At 38.5% G+C, this 19,147-nt stretch overlaps 1 protein-coding gene across 1 annotated transcript in view; it reads right to left on the bottom strand.

Annotated features, from left to right (window-relative positions):
* Jazf1 (JAZF zinc finger 1) overlaps positions 1–19,147 on the bottom strand; it is a 348,619-nt gene that overhangs the window by 38,403 nt on the left and 291,069 nt on the right. Inside the window, exon 3 of the mRNA XM_004839497.3 lies at positions 16,012–16,208. Within this exon, the coding sequence (XP_004839554.1) occupies positions 16,012–16,208 (197 nt within the window). The remainder of the gene's footprint in view (positions 1–16,011; positions 16,209–19,147) is intronic.

Here is a 19,147-nt window from a genome sequence, read left to right as displayed (position 1 = left end):
TTCAGATCCTACCCAGTGGCAAGTGGACATATTTTTGTTTTGATTAAACAATAATACAGTTAGGGCTGGGGATTTAGCTCAGCAGCACTGCACCTGCCTCACAAGAGCAAGGTCCTGAGTTCAATCCCCAGTACCCCCTAAAAAACCAAAAACCAAAAAACCCAAAAAAACAGTTAATAGTTGAGATGAAATTTAGGTTTATAACTAAACACCAATAGTTAAGTATAGTAGCATCACTTTGCATGAACATTAATACAAAAGCAATGTTAAAATAGTAGACTGAAAAAATACTTTTATTACTGGTTAAGCTATCAATATCCTTCTGTTACTGCAGAGATTAAATCCAAAGAGAAGTTGGCAGGATGGGGCCATCTATCCCAGGTCTGGGGTTCACTTAGATTCAAAGGATGTGTCTGACATGGGCTGAAACTTGCAAGTTTAGTTTTCTTTCTTCTACAATTCTCAATATAACAAAGTGCTTTTTATCTCATAGGAAGCAAAACATTTTGGGTATTGCAAGACTCAGGTGCTATGATAGTCTATGAAACATTTTTTAGTCATTAAACAATTCTTAATTGTGTCAAAAGACAGAGTTTGGCAAGTAGCTCTTCCTTTTTAAAAAATCTCTCTCCTCTGTAATACGTAGTTGTTTTCTTTGTCCATGCTACTACTTTCTTAGTGCTCCTCAGCTAACAAAACTGAGGATAATGGATTCTGCTTGCTGTCTTTCTTCAATGGAGAGGAAATTCCTGAGATTTTCATACTCAAACTACTGTATACATTTATTTCCTTTGTTCCTACATGGATTGTTTACAGCAGAGGAAATGCTATTTGCTAGTTCAAGGAGTGGAAATTACAGCCTCCTGTTCCTCATTTCTCCCTGGGCCATCATCTTTTATTTTTTTAAATGTGAGATAAAATTTACCTATGGTAAAATGCACAGCTTCTAAGTGTGTACTTTGGTGAGCCTGACAAATGTATATTAACATCAAGTCAATATATAAGTTGCATCCATCAGGCCAGAAGTTTCTCTTGTCTATGCCTCTCCCCATACCCAAGTCTATTACCGATCTGGTTTCTATCACTATAGATGGTGTGCCCATACTTGAACTTCATGTACTGTAATGCAAATTGTTTATTTACTTATCTGAGCATAGACTACTTAATACTTTGGAGCTACTGTAAATAAAGATGCTATGTACCTCCCTTGACCTGTCTTTTGTGGACATACATTTCATTCCACTTGGGTAAATATAGAGAGGAATTGCCAGGTCAATACTTCTTAGTGTTTTTTTTTTTGGTACCAGGGATCGAACTCGGGACCTTGCACTAGGGAGGCAGGCACCGAACATTGCTTAATTTTGTAGCCCTGAAGAAGCTATGTGACCTCTGTTGGTTTCTCCCTCTCAGTTGGGTGGAGGGACAATAACTTCTGCTGCCTCCTCCTCTCCTTGGATACACTTTACATGGCCCTCAGACCTCGATATAAATCTTATCAGTGAGATAGATATTCAGCTCTTCCATACCTTAAAGACTATCTGCAATGTACACAGACCCCAAAGTGGGTGGAGCAAAAGTCCCCTCTTCTTACTGGGTGTAGTGAACACATCCTTCAACAAGAGAGGGGAAAGAGCTAGTGAGTGTGTGCACCTGCCTGAAACACCCAAGGTTCCCTTTCAGAGCACTGATTTTCCACAGTTGTGGGGGTTATTGCTACCTTTACTAAAGCAACAAAAGAGGATATAAAAATCACTAACCAGCTAAATCTCTACCTCTACCATCCCTGGTTATAAAATGGCTATCTTAAATGCTCCTGAATTAATAATAATCAATAGTGTCATTTTATTTATTTATTTTCATTTTTAAATGAAGTTGTCAAAACATTGTTGAGTTGTAAGAATTCTTTCTATATTCTAGTTAGGAGACCTTTTGTGTATATTGTATATGTGTGTAAGGAGTACTAGGGATTGAACCCAGGGAGCACTAAGCTATATCCCTAGCCTTTTTTCTTTCTTTCTTTCTTTCTTTCTTTTTTTTTTTTTTTGGTACCGGGGATCGAACTTGGGACCTTGTGCTTGCAAGGCAGGCACTGGAACCACTGAGCTAAATCCCCGGCCCCAGCCTTTTTTCTTTTGAGACAAAGTCTTGCTAAGCTGCCCAGGCTGGCTCTGAACTTGCAATTCCCCTCCCTTGGCCTCTGGAGTAGCTAGGATTGCAAGAGTGCACCAATATACCCAGTTTATATATAAAATCTTTATCAGATATATGGTTTGCAAAAGGTTTTCTGCTATTCTGTTGCTTGTCGCCTCAGTGTTTTTGCTTTGTTTTGTTTTTTTTTTTGGTACTGGGGATCGAATTCAGGCGGCGGCACCACTGAGCTAAATCCCCAGCCCTGTCTTCTCAGTTTTTTGATAGTGTCCTTGAAAGTACAAACTATTAGTTTCGATGAAGTCCCAATTGTCTGTGATTTTCTTGGGTTACACAGGCTCTTTAGATACAGCATCTGCATCCATTCTGACAAGGAGAAGGTCTGGCCCTCTTTCCCTGGAAAATGTACCCGTGTCCAGAGCAGGTCATTAGCAGACACCACCTGTACTGCACATTCCTGGAATCAGCCTCTCTGAGGTTAGTACAGACTGAAAATAAACACGCACAAGTAGTCGTGGCCAGGCTGGTGAAACACTGTCTGTCCAAACGAGCAGAATTCAGTTGAGAGCAAAAAATGTACCCTTTGTTTTGAAAGTGCTGCAAAGCTACTGCAAGAAGCCCTACGCAGCCTGGCAAGAGCAGCCACGTCCTCCACCATCAGGCAGTGGCTCTCAACACACAGCCCACTGACTAGTACAGAGTCTGGAAGCAGAGCGGGCCTGCTAAGCTGGTGTCCTGGTGCACACAGGGTGTTTACTCGAGCACTGGCTTCAGGTCTGTCCTCATTTTATTAATCCTTATGATGAGGTAGGTATTTCTATCACTGTACGGATGAGGAAAATGAGGCTTAGAAAAGTTTAAGACCATCTATCTCGCAAGCAGCAGAACCAAGACTTGACTACAGACTCCTCATATATCAGGGATTCTCACCACTTTTCCCTCTGTGCTCACACAGTTCTAGAAGGTCACCTAGAATGCTCAAGATTTACACACGACCTTCAGCCAACATTTCCAGGTCTGCTCACTTGTTCCCTATGCTGATAATCATACAATGATCATGGGCTGTAAAACTGCCCAAATCACTTTCTCTCTAATATCACGGTACTCCATCTCCTTTGGAATTTACGTTTGCCTTACAATTATTGAAGACATTTCATAAAGGTGAACACACAGCTTATAACTGCACGAAAACAGCACAGAGAGAATAACCCTGTGTGTACCTCTATCACCTCTTAACTAACCATCTGTGCTGCTAAAGTTAGACCTAGTGTATGTACACTGAGTTCACGGTCTCTCCTACCTGTCTTATCCTGCTTTTACTAAGAGATTAAAGTTTTAACTCACGAGGGCTGTGCTTTATGTTTTTCTGTATCCCTAATACCTGGCACTGTACATTGTAACAAAATATATGTTCAATAAAGTATGCCCAGTGAAAAGATCCTAGTGCTTCATTAAACAGTGGCTACTCCATTTGGGAACATCTGAAATTGAGTGATTGATTTAAGTGAGTCTCAACATCTTTGTTTTTAAAATGGGGTTAATAATGCTTGCTCTGTCCTATCTAGTGTTAACAGCGATCAAATTACATTTGAAGGAGAATGGTTTCGTGCGCCATAAAGACACTATTATTACAGATCATCATTTTACTTGATTATTAATGTAAAAAAGTTTTGTTGGGGAAGGTTTCTTATAAGTGGTATAAAGTAGTTGTATAAAATGAATGAAACACTATTTCACTGTTGTCATCTTCACTCTACCAGTGCTTTCAAGTACAGGTTAAAAATCAGGAGCCACTCTGAGGATGTTGAGAAAGCAGAACTGGCCATAAGACTAGACCAGGACAGTCAGGCAACAGAATAAAAGTTTTACTACTCAGTCCAAAATGTAGGTGAGAGGATAAAGACTGGAACAAAGTAAGAAAGCTTTTGCAGTGGCTGTAAATGTAATTTAAGCCAGATAACAGAGCACTGAGTCTTGTTATTCTCCAGCTACAAACAGGGCATTTTTGTGAAAAGGGAAGGATCAATCAAGACCATTTTCTTAGGAAGATTTAGGAATGTTTCCTAGGAACTATCCAGACAGCCAACTATTTAGGGCAGAACCTGTTAGAAAACCAAACTACAGTCTCGGAATTTGTAAGTAGATTCCAAAATTCAATCAGCGTGAAATACTTTGCTTTTTTCTTCTTATTTTCCACTATTAAATAGGAAAAGCTTCTTTTCTCTGCACTTTTCCCCTCTTCTTTTGGGTGGGTATGGGAAGGTATATTAGTTTAGTTAGACTTTATGTTGGTGACTGTATTCCCTCCAAAGCCTTCTGTCTTTATTAAGCCTATTTAATTTTTTAAATTTTTGGTACTGGGGATCGAACTCAGGACCTTATGCTCGTGAGGCAGGTTGGGTGGAACCACTGAGCTAAATCCCCAGCCCAGGCCTATTTAATTTTAGTTTGCTCTCTGGAAAGAAAGGTTTGGGAGAAGAGTCTACTTCAACTCCATTTAGATAGAATTTTGCTTGGCATTTGGAAACTATCAGTTCTATAAGTCTGTATTTCAGAGGAATTTTTATCCTCAAGGAAAATTAATACTTTCCTTTTTGATATGATTTGCTATATGTAACTTCTGAAAATTTTTGTAATTTGAATAACATTATAAAAGCTAAAGAAATATCAAAGATTCTACTATGAGGAATATGAAGTAAAAGTTTAGAAAGTTAAATTTTGCATTAATAGTTTATTATTATTTAAAAAAATTTTTTTTTTTTTTGGTACTGGGGATCGAACTCAGGTCCTTGCACTTGCGCAGCAGGCAGTGAAACCACTGAGCTAAATCCCTGGCCCTACATTAATAGTTTAAACAAGAAAACAAGCCAAATGGCTTAATTTCCTCGAGTACCTTTCTATGGTTTAATATTTGATTCTTTTCCCTGACATGGGCCAGAATATATACACGTACTTAACTATTTTCCAGAAGATACCATGCAGCACTATTATAATCAGCAATACAGCCAACTCCTTCCATGGCTTCTCTATCAAGACACACATGAGCATCTGTTCATTCCCATTGGATTTATCTCTGGAGTCCAAAAAACTGGACTGCAGTGGCTTTTGTCCAGACAGTGTGGTAATATGTTGACCTGTGCCAGGAAGAAACACTACAGTGGGCATATTTTAAAACAGTGGTTTTTCCATTCTGGCTGTAGGTTAGAATTACCCAGCCCGGAGAGCTCTGAAAAGCTCCCAAATGTCCAGGCCTCACCTGCGACCCAATCAGAGACTCTGGGGTGGAGCCTAGGCAGATGGAATTTGGAGAATTTCCCAGGTGATGCCAATGTTCAGTCTGATTGACAGTCACTGGCTTTCAGTGGGCAAATAGGGTGAGAAGGAAAGAAATTACTTTCTTAACTAAGCTATAGGCAATGACCAGACAATGTGCTCCCTAATGATGGATGCAAAAGTTACCCTAGGCCTTTTACATAGGATGATCCCTAACCCCAGCCCAGGTTAAATTAATTTGATGGGAAGAAATACATTAAACTCTCTCTCTCTTTTTTTTTTTTTGGTCAGTAGTTCTATATCCTCTGATTATACGTACTAGACTAGGTTATTTTAACTAGAAGATGACTATAGCCTTATTTTAGGAAATATGAAAAAAAGAAGAAAATAAATATTTGTTCTCCTATCATAGTATGGAAACCATAGTTAACTTTTTGGAGTAAAATATAAAATTAGCACCATATTGTACATAGTTTTGTAACCTAGTGTTTTCACTTTACAATACAATGTGAAAATCTTCTCACATCATTACTCAGTGACCGCCAAAGTTTTTGTGGGTGGCTACAAAACTTTCTAATGGGTTTTCTTTTATTTTGCAGTTTAAAATTTTTTAAAATTTAGTAATACAAATAAATGTTAATACAATATAGAAAGCATTCTTCTTACTTCTATGAAAAAATAAAATGAAATTTCATAACAAAATAGTAAGAGAATAACAATAGTATGTACCATGATCTTAAAAGAATGGCCAGGGCTGGGGATTTAGCCTAGTGGTGCCGCCGCCTGCCTCACAAGTGCAAGGTCCTGAGTTCGATCCCGGTACAAAAAAAAAAAAGAGTGGCCAAAATGTTACTCAAGAGTACAATTCACAGACAAAAAAGACTCTTAGAAAGAAGAAACAAACAAATGAAAGGTCAGCATTTTCTTTTCAATGAACAAAGAGAAATTAGTAGTATAAATTTATTTATTTATTTATTTATTTTTGGTACCGGGGATCGAACTCAGGTCCTTGTGCTTGCGCAGCAGGCGTCAAAGCCGCTAAGCTAAATCCTCGGCCCCTAGTAGTACAAATTTAAAAAAGCATATACCTTAAAATAATTTTGAAACAATGGAATAATTTGGGGAATTATCTGAATTTCTCCCTACTTCCTATTTATCTATTTTCTGCTTTCTCTAATTTTTTCTCTCTCTATATGTGTGTGCACATACACACACACACACGTGTGTGTTTGTTTGCTCTTAAGTTTCTCCTATAAGAGAAACCATGCAATATTTAAGCTTGTGTATATGATTTATTCCCTTTAACATTATGGTCTCAAGGTACATCCATTTGCCTCAAGTTTATCTTTATTTATGGCACAGCAGCACTCCATTGTGTATAAATACCACATTTTCTTTATCCATTCATCTGTCGATGGACATATACACTGTTTCTGAGATCTAGCTATTATAAATTGAGGTGATATAAACATGGATATGTATGTATCCCTGTAGTATGACTTTAATTATTTTGGGAAGATATCTAGGTGAGTCAAATGGAATTTCTATTTTTAGTTTTGTGAGGAATTTTCACACTGATTTCTAACAATGTAATAGAGTTCCTTTTTCTCCACATCCTTCCCAGCATTTGTTATTATTTGACTTTTTGATGACAGCCATTCTTTCTGGGGTAAGATGGTACCTCAATGTAGTTTTATTTTACATTTCTCTAATGTCCAGTGATGTTGAACATTTTTTCATGTGTTGCCATTTGTACTTCTGAAAAGTGTCTATTCATTTAAACTATCCATTTTTTAGATTGGGTCTTTTATTTGGGAGAGGTCTAATTTTTTGAGGTCTAATTTTTTATGTTCTTTATATATTCTAGATATTAGTCCTCTATCCAAGGGATAGGTGGCAAAATATTTTCCCATTCTGTAGGTTGTCTCTTTACTTTGTTGGTTGCTTCTTTTGCTTTGCATAAGCTTTTAAATTAGAAATGGTCCCATTTGTTGATTCTTGGTATTATTTCTTGTGCCTTGGAGTTCTTCTGTTCAGAAAGTTCTTGCCTATGCTTATGTCTTCAAGAGTTTTACCTTTTTTATTTGTGGGCAGATTGTTTCGGTTTGATCTGTGATCCATTTTGATTTTAATTTATTATGTGGTAAGACATATGGGTCTAGACTCAATCTTCTGCATGTGAATATCCAATTTTCCCAGCACCATTTAATAAAGAGACTCTTTTCTCCGGTGCAGGCCTTTGGGCCCTTTGTCAAAGATCAAATTGCTGAATGTGGCTGAGGTTGTTTCTGCTTCCTCTATTGTGTTCCATTAATTCACATTCATGTTTTTATGTCAGTACCATGCTATTTAAATCACAGTAGTTTTGTAGCATAACTTCAAATCTGGTATTGTGATGCCTCCACCTTTGTGTTTGTTACCCAGAATTGCTTTTGCTATTTGAGTCTCTTTTGGTTCCATATAAATGTTAGGGTTGTTTTCTCTAGATCTGTGAGAAATATTACTGGTATTTTGACTGAGACTGTGTTATATCTATCAATTTTGAAAGTACTCATTTTGATTATATTGGTTCTGCCTATCTAGGAACAGGGGATATCTTTCCATTTTCTGATGTCCTCTTCAATTTCTCTTTTCAGAGTGATATAATTTTTATTGTAGAGAGCTTTCATTTCCTTGGTTAGGTTAATTCTAAGTATTTAATTTTTCTTCATGCTACTGTGAATAGTATTGTTTTCCTAATTTCTTTCTCAGTTTCATTATTAGTGTATAAGAATGCTATTGATTTTTATGTGTTTATTTTGTATCCTGCTACATTGCTGAATTTGGTTATTAATTTCAGGAGTCTTTTGGTGGAATTTGTTGGGTCTTATAAGTAGAGGAAATAATACACTGACTTCATCCTTTCCTATACATATCCCTATTATTTCCTTCTCTTGCATGATTGCTCTGGCTAATGTTTTGAGAACTATGTTGAACAGGACTGGCAATAGTGAACATCCTCGTCGTTACAATTTTAGAGGGAAAGCTTTCAGTTCAAGCTTTCAGTTATTCCCTATTTAATATGGTGGTGGCAGTAGATTGGTTATAAATGGCTTTTATCACATTGGGACAAGGTCTTTTTATTCCTATTTTCCTTAGGGTTTTTATCATTAGTGGATGCTGGATTTTGTCAAAGGCTTTTTCTGTGTCTAATGAAATGATCATATGACTGATTTGTTTATGTGATGACTTACTGATTGTATATGTTGAACCGTCTTTGCATCCCTACTTGGTCATGGTATGTGATCTTTTTGATGATTTATTGCATTCTGTTTGCCAGTATCTTGTTGAGGATTTTTGCATCTACATTAATTACAGAAATTGGACCATAGTTCTCTTTTTTGGTTGGATTCTTGTCAGGTTTTGGGAGCTGGGTCATGCTGCCTCCCAAGAATGATTTTTGCAATATTCCTTCCTTCTTGATTTAATTGAAGAGCTTGAGAAATACTGTGCTAGATCTTCCCAGAACCTCTTGTAGAATTTGGCATTAAATACATGAGGTCCTAGGTTTTTCTTAATTAGTAGGCTTTTTTTTTTTAATTACTGCTTTAAGTTCATTGTCTATTATTGGATTATTCAAGATTGTTAAGCCTTCTTGATTCAGTTTTGGTAATTTATATGTAGCTAGGAGTCTCTCCATTTGTCCGATTCTCCAATTTTTTGGCATGTTGGTTTGTAAAGTTGTTGTTAATAAATTTTCTGGATTTTGGAAGTATTCATTGTGGTTTCACCATTTTCATTTATAATTGCATTGATCGGTGTCTTGTCTTTCCTTTTTTTGGTAAGACTGGCTAAGGGTTTGACTATTCTGTTTATGCTTTCAAAGAATCAGCTCTTCAATTCATTGATTCTTTGTACTTTTTTTGGTCTCCATTTCATTGATTTCTGCTCTTATCTTTATAATTTCCTTCTTTGTGCAAGCTCTGGATTTGGATTGTTCTGTTTTTCTAATGTGGACATTCACAACTATAAACTTCCCCTGTAGGACTGCTTTCATTGTGTCCCGTAAGTTCTGGTATGTTGTACTGGTATTATCATTTAATTCTGGGAAGTGTCTTACTTCTTCCTTAATTTCTTCTGTGATCCATTGATTAGTCAAGAATACATTGTTTAACTTCTATACTTTTGCATAGTTTTGTGGTTTCTTTTGCTATTGATTTCTAGTTTCACTGCACTGATTTGATAATATTCATGGTAAAACTGTGATTCTTTTGGATTTACATAAGCATGCTTTATTAGCTAGTATGTGATCTATTCTGGAGAAAGTACCATGTGCGGCCAAAAGGAATGTATATTCTGTTGTTGGGTGGAACACTCTATAGATTTCTTTTTTTTTTTTTTTTTTTTTACTTTTTATTTTTTTGGTACCGGAGATCGAACTCAGGACCTTGTGCTCACGAGGCAGGCGCCAGAACCACTGAGCTAAATCCCCAGCCCTACACTCTACAGATTTCTATGAAGTCCATTTGTTCAAAGGTTTGGTTCAACTCTGGGTTTTTTTTGGGGGGGTACCAGAGATCGAACTCAGGTCCTTCCGCTTGCAAGGCAGGCAGCAGAAGCACTGAGCTAAATCACTGGCCCCTCTATTTGTTAACTTCTTGTTTCAATGACCTGTTCTCTTGTGATAGTGGGGTATTGAGGTTCATCAGTATAATTGTATTTATGTTTATTTGATCTATTATGTCCATTAGTGTTTGCTTTATGAAGTTGGGTGCACTGTGGTTTGATGCATATATGCTTATAAGTGTTACTCCTCCTGTTGAATAGTTATATGTAACCTACTTTTCTTTTTTTTTGGTACCAGTAATCAAACTCAGGACCTTGCGCTTGCGAGGTAGGCAGTGGCACCACTGAGCTAAATCCCCAGCCCTGTACCCTCCTTCTTTGTCTCTTTTGATTAGCTTTGGCTTGAAGTCCACTTTGAAAACAGGATAGCTACTATTATTTGAATTTGGGTTCCCATAGCATGGAATATTGTTTTCTATTCCCTGAATTTTAGTCTATCAATTTCTTTTTATATTAGATGAGTTTCTTATATACATCATATCACTGGATTTTGTTTCTTGATCTATTCTACTAGTCTACTTTGATGTGTGAATTGAGTACATTCACATTGATAGTATAATTGATAGATACTGACTTATTCCTATCATTGTATTATTTACTTGTTGCTGTTCTGCTTTCTTACCCCTTTACTTCATTGCTATTCTTACCTGATGCATTCGTTCTACTGGATCTTTTGTCAGTTAGCTTCATTGCTGCTTTCTAGGATACCCTTGAGAATTTTTTGGAGTGTTGGTTTAGTGGTCATGAATTTCTTTCACCTTATCATGTAAATATCTTATTTCTTCATCAATTTTGAAAGATAATTTTGCAGGGTATATCAATGTAAGTTGGAAGTTGTTTTCTTTTAGCACTTGGAACACTTCATCCCAAGCTCTCCTTGCCTTAAAGGTTTGAGTTGAGAAGTCTGTTGTAATTCTGATGATTCACTGCTTTTCCCTAACAGCTTTTAAGATTTTGTTCTTGTGTTGGATTTCTGGTATTTTAATTATTATGTGGTGTGGAGTGGTGTATTTCTAATCATGGCTATTTAAGGCTCTATGTGCCTCACTTATCTGTATGTTAAATTCTTTTTCCATGCCTGGAAAGTTTTCTCATTACTTCTGTAAATAATGCCTTTTGTGCTATCTTCTGATTTTTCATTAATTAGTTACTTTTATATTAATCTTTGAGTCATCTAGCAGCTGCTGGATCCATTGTTCATGTTTTCTTGTTCTTTTTAAAGGTATTTTTCATTAACTGATCACTAATCACATCCCTGTCTTCTAGATCTGACATTCTGTCCTCACACTGGTCTCTTTTGCTGTCAAGTGGTTTTCTATGTATGCCAATATCTGGCTTCATATTTTTAATGTCCTGGATTTCTGTCAGGAATTTTTTTTATGGACTCTCATTCTATTCTATGCTGGGCATGTATGTTTTGTATTTCTTTCTTTAGCTCCACTAGATTTTTATAAGTGTCTTGTCCAGACTCGCTCATCATTTGTTTCATTTGGGTCATTATCTGTTTAGTTAGATCTTCTTTGAATTCACCAAGCACCTTATTGAACTGTTTTGGCTCACACTGATACCTTTTCAGACATTTCTGCTGCATGACTTATGATTTCTTTATCCTCAATGCTCCCTGTATTGGTTTGGGGGGAGTTGCAAATTTTCTGGAGACATTCTGTTGCCTTGTTTTGTATTTCTATTTTCCTGTTTATTTTCTATGCTGGGTATTACAGCTTCTTTGGTCCAGTGCCCAGTTCTTCAGGAATGAGCCGCAGTATTATTTATGACCTCCAGACAATCCAGATATTGGCATAGAGAGGAAACCAGTTGACAACACTATGTCAATCTTGGCTGTAGTAGTAAAGTCAATGACAACAATGACATCAAATATAAACAGGATACTGAAAACCCCCAAAACTACTTACAAACCACCCTTAACCAGAGCACAGAGATCTATGCCTTTAGTGTAGACATCTCCTTCAGATCCTCACTCTTAAAGTTTACACCCACCAAACCTGGCCCCCCCACCTCAAAATACAGACCCTGTGATCTTTCTGGCTTGAGCCTGAGCTGCTCAGGGGATCTCTCTGTCTCTCACCCTCTCCAGCCTCTGTCATGGTTTTCTTTCACCCAATTTCTGTGGTAGGGTAATGCTTCAGTCCTGGAGGGAAACTCTTCTCCTGGGGGTTGGTCTCATTCTCAATCAGCTCAGTCTTCTGGTCGTCACCTCTGCTGTTCTATGCTGAGGCGAACCAAGGCACAGAGCCAGCCAGTATTTGGTGGTTTGGCTGCTCTCCTCTCCAGCGCAAGGCATGCAAGGCAGTCAGTGCTGGTGGCAGTGGTGGGGCCTCTTTCCTCTTCACCCACAGGGGACACAAGAGGCAGCAGGAGCAAGCAGCACTGTATTGTTTTATTTTTTTTCTTGGTACCAGGGATTGAGCTCAGGACCCTGCGCTTGCAAGGCAGGTGTGGTGCCACTGAGCTAAATCCCCAGCAGCACTGTATTGTTTTAAATGGTCATTATTTATTTATTGGTAGGTGATTGGTAAATACTGAAAGGATAAAGCCCTGGTATAATGGCAAAATGAAGAGTAGGAACATTCTTGAAAGGAGGCACTTCTCAATTTCACTGGTGTAAATACGCTCACCATGGTCAATTTCAAGACAACAGTTTCACAACTGGCTTGCAAATGGAATATTTAAGAACTGGTTCTCTGGAGTAAACTCAGAGAACCAGTTGGCTAAGTACAACTGGGTACAAGTGGGGTGCGAGTGGAAATTATTGTGAATGAAAGTGAATCACAGTTCCAGTCCCTTTGTATATTTTTGTATTTAGAGTTTGGAGGTGTCAAATCAATAGTAACTCATGCAGTTAGATGGATGAATGTCTAACAAGAACTTCTGGAAGGATATTAATGGGATAACAGTTAATATGGAGTAAGTGTACTGGAAAGACTATGTTCCTTTTTTTGTTTTTGTTTTGTGATAGGGTGTTGTTTATACCCCAGGCTGGCCTTGAACTTATAACCCTTCTGTCTCAGCCTCTTGAGAACTGAGATTATAGGCATCCATCACCATGTCTGCTCCTAGACCGTGTTCTTTGAAAAGACAAACCACAGGGATGTGTCAAATTAACCATATTCAAGCTACTTCTTTATCTGTACATGGGAATAATAATGTCCCAGCAGGGCTAATGTTAGGACTAAAACCAACACAATACATAAAGGATATAATAAGTACACAGAGTAAACACTCCACAAACATTTGTTGCCTTTCCCCCATGGAAATTTAGCTATTCCTATTGTTAAAGGAGTTGCCATACCTTATTTTTAAATAATTTAATCATGTGTGTCTTTAAATTCCACATCTCCGTGGTTTACACTGAGCGTTGGAAAGCTGTCACCTGTGGGCCATGCCTGGCCTGGTTTTACAAATAATATCTTACCTAAATTCTGACTTTTAACAGAAGGCACCATGCCCATTTGTTCAAGGGGTGCTATGGCTACTCTCCCACTATGGCAACAGAGATGAGGGGCTGTGACAGACATCTGACAGCCTGCAAAGCCTGAGACATTTACTATCTGGTCCTTTATAGAAAAAGTTCACTAGTGCATGCTTTAAACCATTTTAGATTTTCTTAAATGAATACCTTCTTTTTTCTTTTTCTGCATGAAAAGAAAACAAAACAAATAAGGCTAGGAAATGAAAAAGATGAGAAGATTCTCATAGAAATTGCAAAACACCTGAACTGAATCCAAGAACGCGTAAGAAATATTAGGTTGAAGCTAAGCTCTGATTCAGGCCGGTCAAGAAAGCACACCTTAAGAAATATTTTATAAATGAAATTTCCTACACGAGGACTTGTTTCTTCTGACCCAGGAATACACCTTGAATATGGAACTTGGGAATGGATTTAGGAGGTAGAAATATGGAATATTATTTATAACCTGGCAAAGAAAGTGACTGGAACCACATTAGTCAAGCAAAATAAGCTGATCTCTCTAACTACAGGTAAAATAACATTCTGAACATTGAAAAATGTACACAATCAAAACTGCACAGGGTAGGGGTTTAAGAAACCATTTCCTCTGCTAATTTTTGATGTTTACATGGAATGTTCTCCAAGCAGCAAATAACTTACCAATGATCTTGACAGACTGAAAATGATACATCTTTACCACAACATAAATTAATTCTCTCAGTGGGAAACTGCTAAAATAGGCAAGGTGTCATAAAGGTTTCTTTATGTCTGAGGACAGGAAATGATTCCATTTCTTCCAAACATTCTTACATGAAAAATTAATAAACTCTCACTTTAAACTGTCTTTATTTGCATGCAGTTTGGAAGTACCTGTTACTAATTGGAGCAGGTCTGGTTATCTGGTGTTGGACATGAGTCAGGGCACATTACCTCAGGTATAAAATAGTTTGAGACTGCCCCCAACAATTCATATTCCATATGAACAAATATAGAAACATCCAGAAAGGAGGACTGCAGCATTACACTACACTCTCAAAGCCACGCTCTCTTTCATTCTCTACATTTACATATTAAATGTTACTTAAAGATTCTGGGAAGTCAATCTTCACAAAATAAAATATTAGTACACGTGTGGCCTCTGTCAGGAAACGGACAGAGGACTGACACAAGTGAACCAACTCATCCCCTAAAAGAATGACCATGATCTGTTTTTGAAGTAACTGTGAATGGACTGAAATCTCTAAAAGAACCATGATGTCCTAGGCCAGCGATGGCAAACCTTTTAGAGCTTTCAATGACCCAAACAGTTCACTGTGGCATGTGCCATAGGCTCTCCACTACTGTCCTAGGCCTTGCTGCCTCTTCCTACACCTGGCTACCTGGCCTGCTCTGGGACTGCCAGGCTTCTCCTGCCACTGGGCCTTGCAAGACACTATTCTTCCTGGCTGCAGCATTCCTCCTTTCCCTCTTTCTTTCTCAGTGACATTGCTTCTTTCTTTCCTTCTTTGATTGATACTCATCTTTCCAGGGAAGACTTTCCTAGCCAGATGCTTCTTTCTGGGACACTCAGGTCACTGAGTTCTTTTGTCTAGCACTAGTCATGATGTCAATGATACATTTACATCTGTATTTATTTTATTAATGTCTATATTCCACCTGAGGGAAAGGAAATCTTTGCCTGCTTCTGAGGCAAGACATAAGGGACCTTCTCAGCCTCTTCTATGGCTTTATACCCTCCTGTCATGAAGCATTAGCAATTCTATGGCTTAAGAAGAGGAGGAGCATCTGCACATGCTCAACTCATAGCCCATGGTGCCTTCCGGTCTGTTCCTTTCCTGAGCTGAGGCATGAGCTGAGAAGGACAGTTTGGGAAATAAGTTCAATTTCAGGAAGACATACTAAGGAGCCCACTTGTCACAGAGCCAAGCTTCATCCTGCAGTTTAGCTTTATGCACTGCTTGGTTGATATTTTGATTTTTCAACTCTGATTTCCATTTTATTTTTTTTAATCACTTCCACATTAAGAGGATGCCAAAATCTTGCACTAGGTATAAGACAGAGAGAGGGACCCTTCTGTCCACTATAGTAGCTCAGTGTCTGCATGGAGGAGGCATACTAAATGTGGCTTTGTTCGTAATCATTTTATGAAAAATTTCAAAAATAAACAAAAACAGAGAGAATGTTATAATGAACCAACCTATGTCCATTGTTCAACTTCAACAATAACCAACACATAGCAATCTTGTTTCAACTACTTCTTCGCCTGACCTAAGCAAATCCAAGACATTGTACTACTTCATCCATACATAACAGAGAGGCCTCAAAATACCTTTAAAGCCACTGTCACATACATATTAATAATCTATAAATATTTCTTCAATAATTTACAGCTGAATGAATCAACACACTGTGGAGAGACCAATGAAGGGTCATAGAAGTACTGGATCTGGTTATTTTCTGTGCCCACAGTGTACCTCTTTCTGTCTCTGCCCCTCTCACAGAGCTAAGCCACTCACCTGTCGGAGTGCTGCTGCGGAATGAAGAAGAGGGGGTGATGGGCGGGGTCACAGGGGGCGTAAGGCTTCCACTGCTGTGGCGAGGAGGAGTGGACACATTCCCTCGAGACACTGAGCTGGACAAGGTCAGTGAGAGCTTTGGCTGAATCTTCTTCTTCAGGGACTCCTGTTCTCGGCGGGCGGCGTCAGTCATGAATCTGAAAGAACAACGGGGGATAGGGGAAGGGTAAGCGACCTGAGCCATTTACAGGATGTAGTGTAGTGTCAGGAAGCATGGCAGTCAAGCAAGGTTTGACTGATGCTTGGTCCCAGGGCAGGGGATTGGAGGCAGGTGAGTCCCAGTCTCAAATCTCACAACAGCTTCCCTTTTGCTATGCAGCAATGAGATGACTGTCCAGCTTTTTCTGTCAAGACCCCTTGAAGTCTGGTCCATTTCTTCCACACATAGAATAGACCTGTACCCATGCAACAGCTTCAGTTCCAAGATTTCTTCTAATTTAGAAGATCTCTCTTGTTTTCCACCCATGGGGAGCCCACTCAGCTAAGCAGATTTAATTGGGGGGGGGAGTGCAGTACGAGAAAGATCACCACCAACATCTGCTGATCTTCTGATTTTTCTTAATTGGTTTCAGTTTGGAAATTTTAAAGCTATTCTTCCAACACTTATTTAGTAACATTAAAGCTTTGTTGTTTTCTTCTAGTACAATCTAATATCTCATATAGTTATGTTGAGATGCAAAACAATCTAATATCTCCTATCTAAAGAGCATACATTTTTGTATTATTGGCAAACTTTGTCAGCTGCATTTTTCTTTTTCTTTTTGTTGGTACCAGGGAGCGAACTTGGGACCTTGCGTTTGCAAGGCAGGCACTGGAACCACTGAGCTAAAGCCCTGGCCCTAGCTGCATTTTTCAACGCTGATGAACAGTGCAATGAGCAGAGGATATGAAAGTGTTTAGGCAATAAAACAAACACCTATGCTCACCTTGGCTGAGAGGTAGAATGTCACCATGACCCTCAAGTCTTCTTTGTACCTCTTAATATCAATGGCACTTTGTCTATTTCAATACAATTCATCACAAAGTAATCTCACTGTTGTTAACCACGGTATTTTACCCAACCCATTCCACATTCTGCCTACAGAATTCCTTGGTATTTTTCTTTACTACATTATGAAGTTTTGGGAGTCAACAGATAGCTTTTATGCCCGGTGAAAGCTTACAATCAATTAAACACCCAATGAAGCAACAGTAATATTGTTACAGTGTCTTAAAATTCTGACTTTTATACTTGGAACATGGATAGTGTACTTCTTGAATAGATCCTGCAACACAATCCAGATATATAAGCTGGATTTTATATGTTAAATTGAACTGTAATAAAGATACAGGTGTTGCCCCATGAGTGCTTAACATTTTTGTTTTGTTTTGTTTTGCTACAAGATGGTGATGACTTAAAAATAAGAAAGGAAGGTTGATGTGAAAGAGAACTGCTTGCACCTGGGAGCTAGGTACTCATTTATTTTCAGAAGCAAAACTGTTTTACAACTCTTTTTTAAACAATTAATTTTATTGGTACAATTAAAAATATATATACAATGATCACATTCATCAAAAGGCATTTGTACCTGTACAGGATATATCTTGATTCCTCTTTCTCTCCCAATCCCCTCCCCTCCCTTCAACCCTCGCGCCTTATTTACAAAAGCTTTGTTTCCATTTTTCCTTCATTTCTCATTTTTTTCCTTTTCCCTTCCCTTTTCTCCCCTCCCCACTTAGTAGAAACAGTTCTACAGCTCTTAAACTTCTTTCCCTCATCTACTTTTATGCAAAATACAGGCTCTCAGAGAAAAACCCTGTCTGTTCTTGCTCTTTTTGGGTTTTTTTTGGTTTCTTTTTGGTACTGGGGCTCAAACTCAGGACCTTGCACTTGCCAGGCAGGTGCTGTGCTGCTGAGCTACATCCCCAGCCCCTGTCTGTTCTTAATCTAAGTAGAATTGCTAACTAACATAGTGCTGAGCTTCTCACAGTGGGGTATGTGGTGTGCCAGGGAGGGGCCCAACGCACAAGATCAACATGTGGCTTTTTCCAGGAAGACCAACTGTCCTAAAATAGTGGATAATTCAAACTAGTTTTTCAAGTAGTAAAATAAACACAGATATATTATGAGGTAGAAGAAAATTTTACATCTTGCATTTTAGTTAAGAGCATGGTATTGAAGTTAAGACAGGCCAGGGTTCAAGCTGTGGCTGGGTTGCTAAGTATAAAATCTGAGGCAAGGTGATAAACCTTTCTAAACCTCAGCTTCATTCTCTGTAAAATGAGAGTACAGGTTGAATGTATCTTATCTGAGGTTCTTGTTTTTTTTTTTTTTTTTTGGTACTGGGGATTGAACCTTGGACCTTGAGCTTTCGAGGCAGGTGCAGTGCCTCTGAGCTAAATCCCTGGCTGAGGTTCTTGAGACCAAGTGTTTCAGAGTTTCTCAGATTTGGGAAGATTTGCACAGACTTTACCAGTTAAGTATCTCTAGTCTGAAAAGCAAAAGTTTTAAATTTTAGATTTTGAAGTATTTTGAATTAGGGATGCTCAACCTGCAGTAATTAGAGGTAAAGTTAATCACTTTCTGCATGAGAACTTGATCTTTGGTTAACTTTGGGAACTTGCTAAGATGGTATGTCAGCTAGGCAACACTCCTAATGTGACAACAGTGACCCTTTCATGATCTTGGAGGAACTGGATGTTATCTGTACATACTTGGAAGAAAGCTAGGCATCCTGATTTTTGGGGCTTCCTGGAAATGGTCATCTTGTAAGAGCATGTCCCTTATGGGACACTGGGAGCTATCCCTGTGGAGTGTTATAAGAACTCTAACTGGTGGATGGAGCCTCTTAGGCCAGGACAGCTCCTCCCCTGTCTTTCTGCATCAGAACAGACTGATGCAGCCCTGCTGGCAAGCCATGGCTCTGTCCTCCATCCCTCTGCATGGACCCCGTGCCCTATACAGCCTGCTGTTATCTCTTGAGTCTGCGTGCTCATGGGCTAAGAAAAGGACCTGCTGGTGGAGAGGGCAAAAGTGCCCACTTAGGAGGACTGCTTTGAGGGTTAAATGTGGTAACTTGCCTGTCACATAGTAAAT

Source organism: Heterocephalus glaber, unplaced genomic scaffold, assembly GCF_053883595.1.
Source record: "Heterocephalus glaber isolate CG9 unplaced genomic scaffold, H.glaber_assembly_v1.0 deba00000676, whole genome shotgun sequence".
NCBI lineage: Eukaryota > Metazoa > Chordata > Mammalia > Rodentia > Bathyergidae > Heterocephalus > Heterocephalus glaber.
Note: the sequence above shows the minus strand (reverse complement) of the source record. Positions and strands in the feature narration are given on the sequence as shown.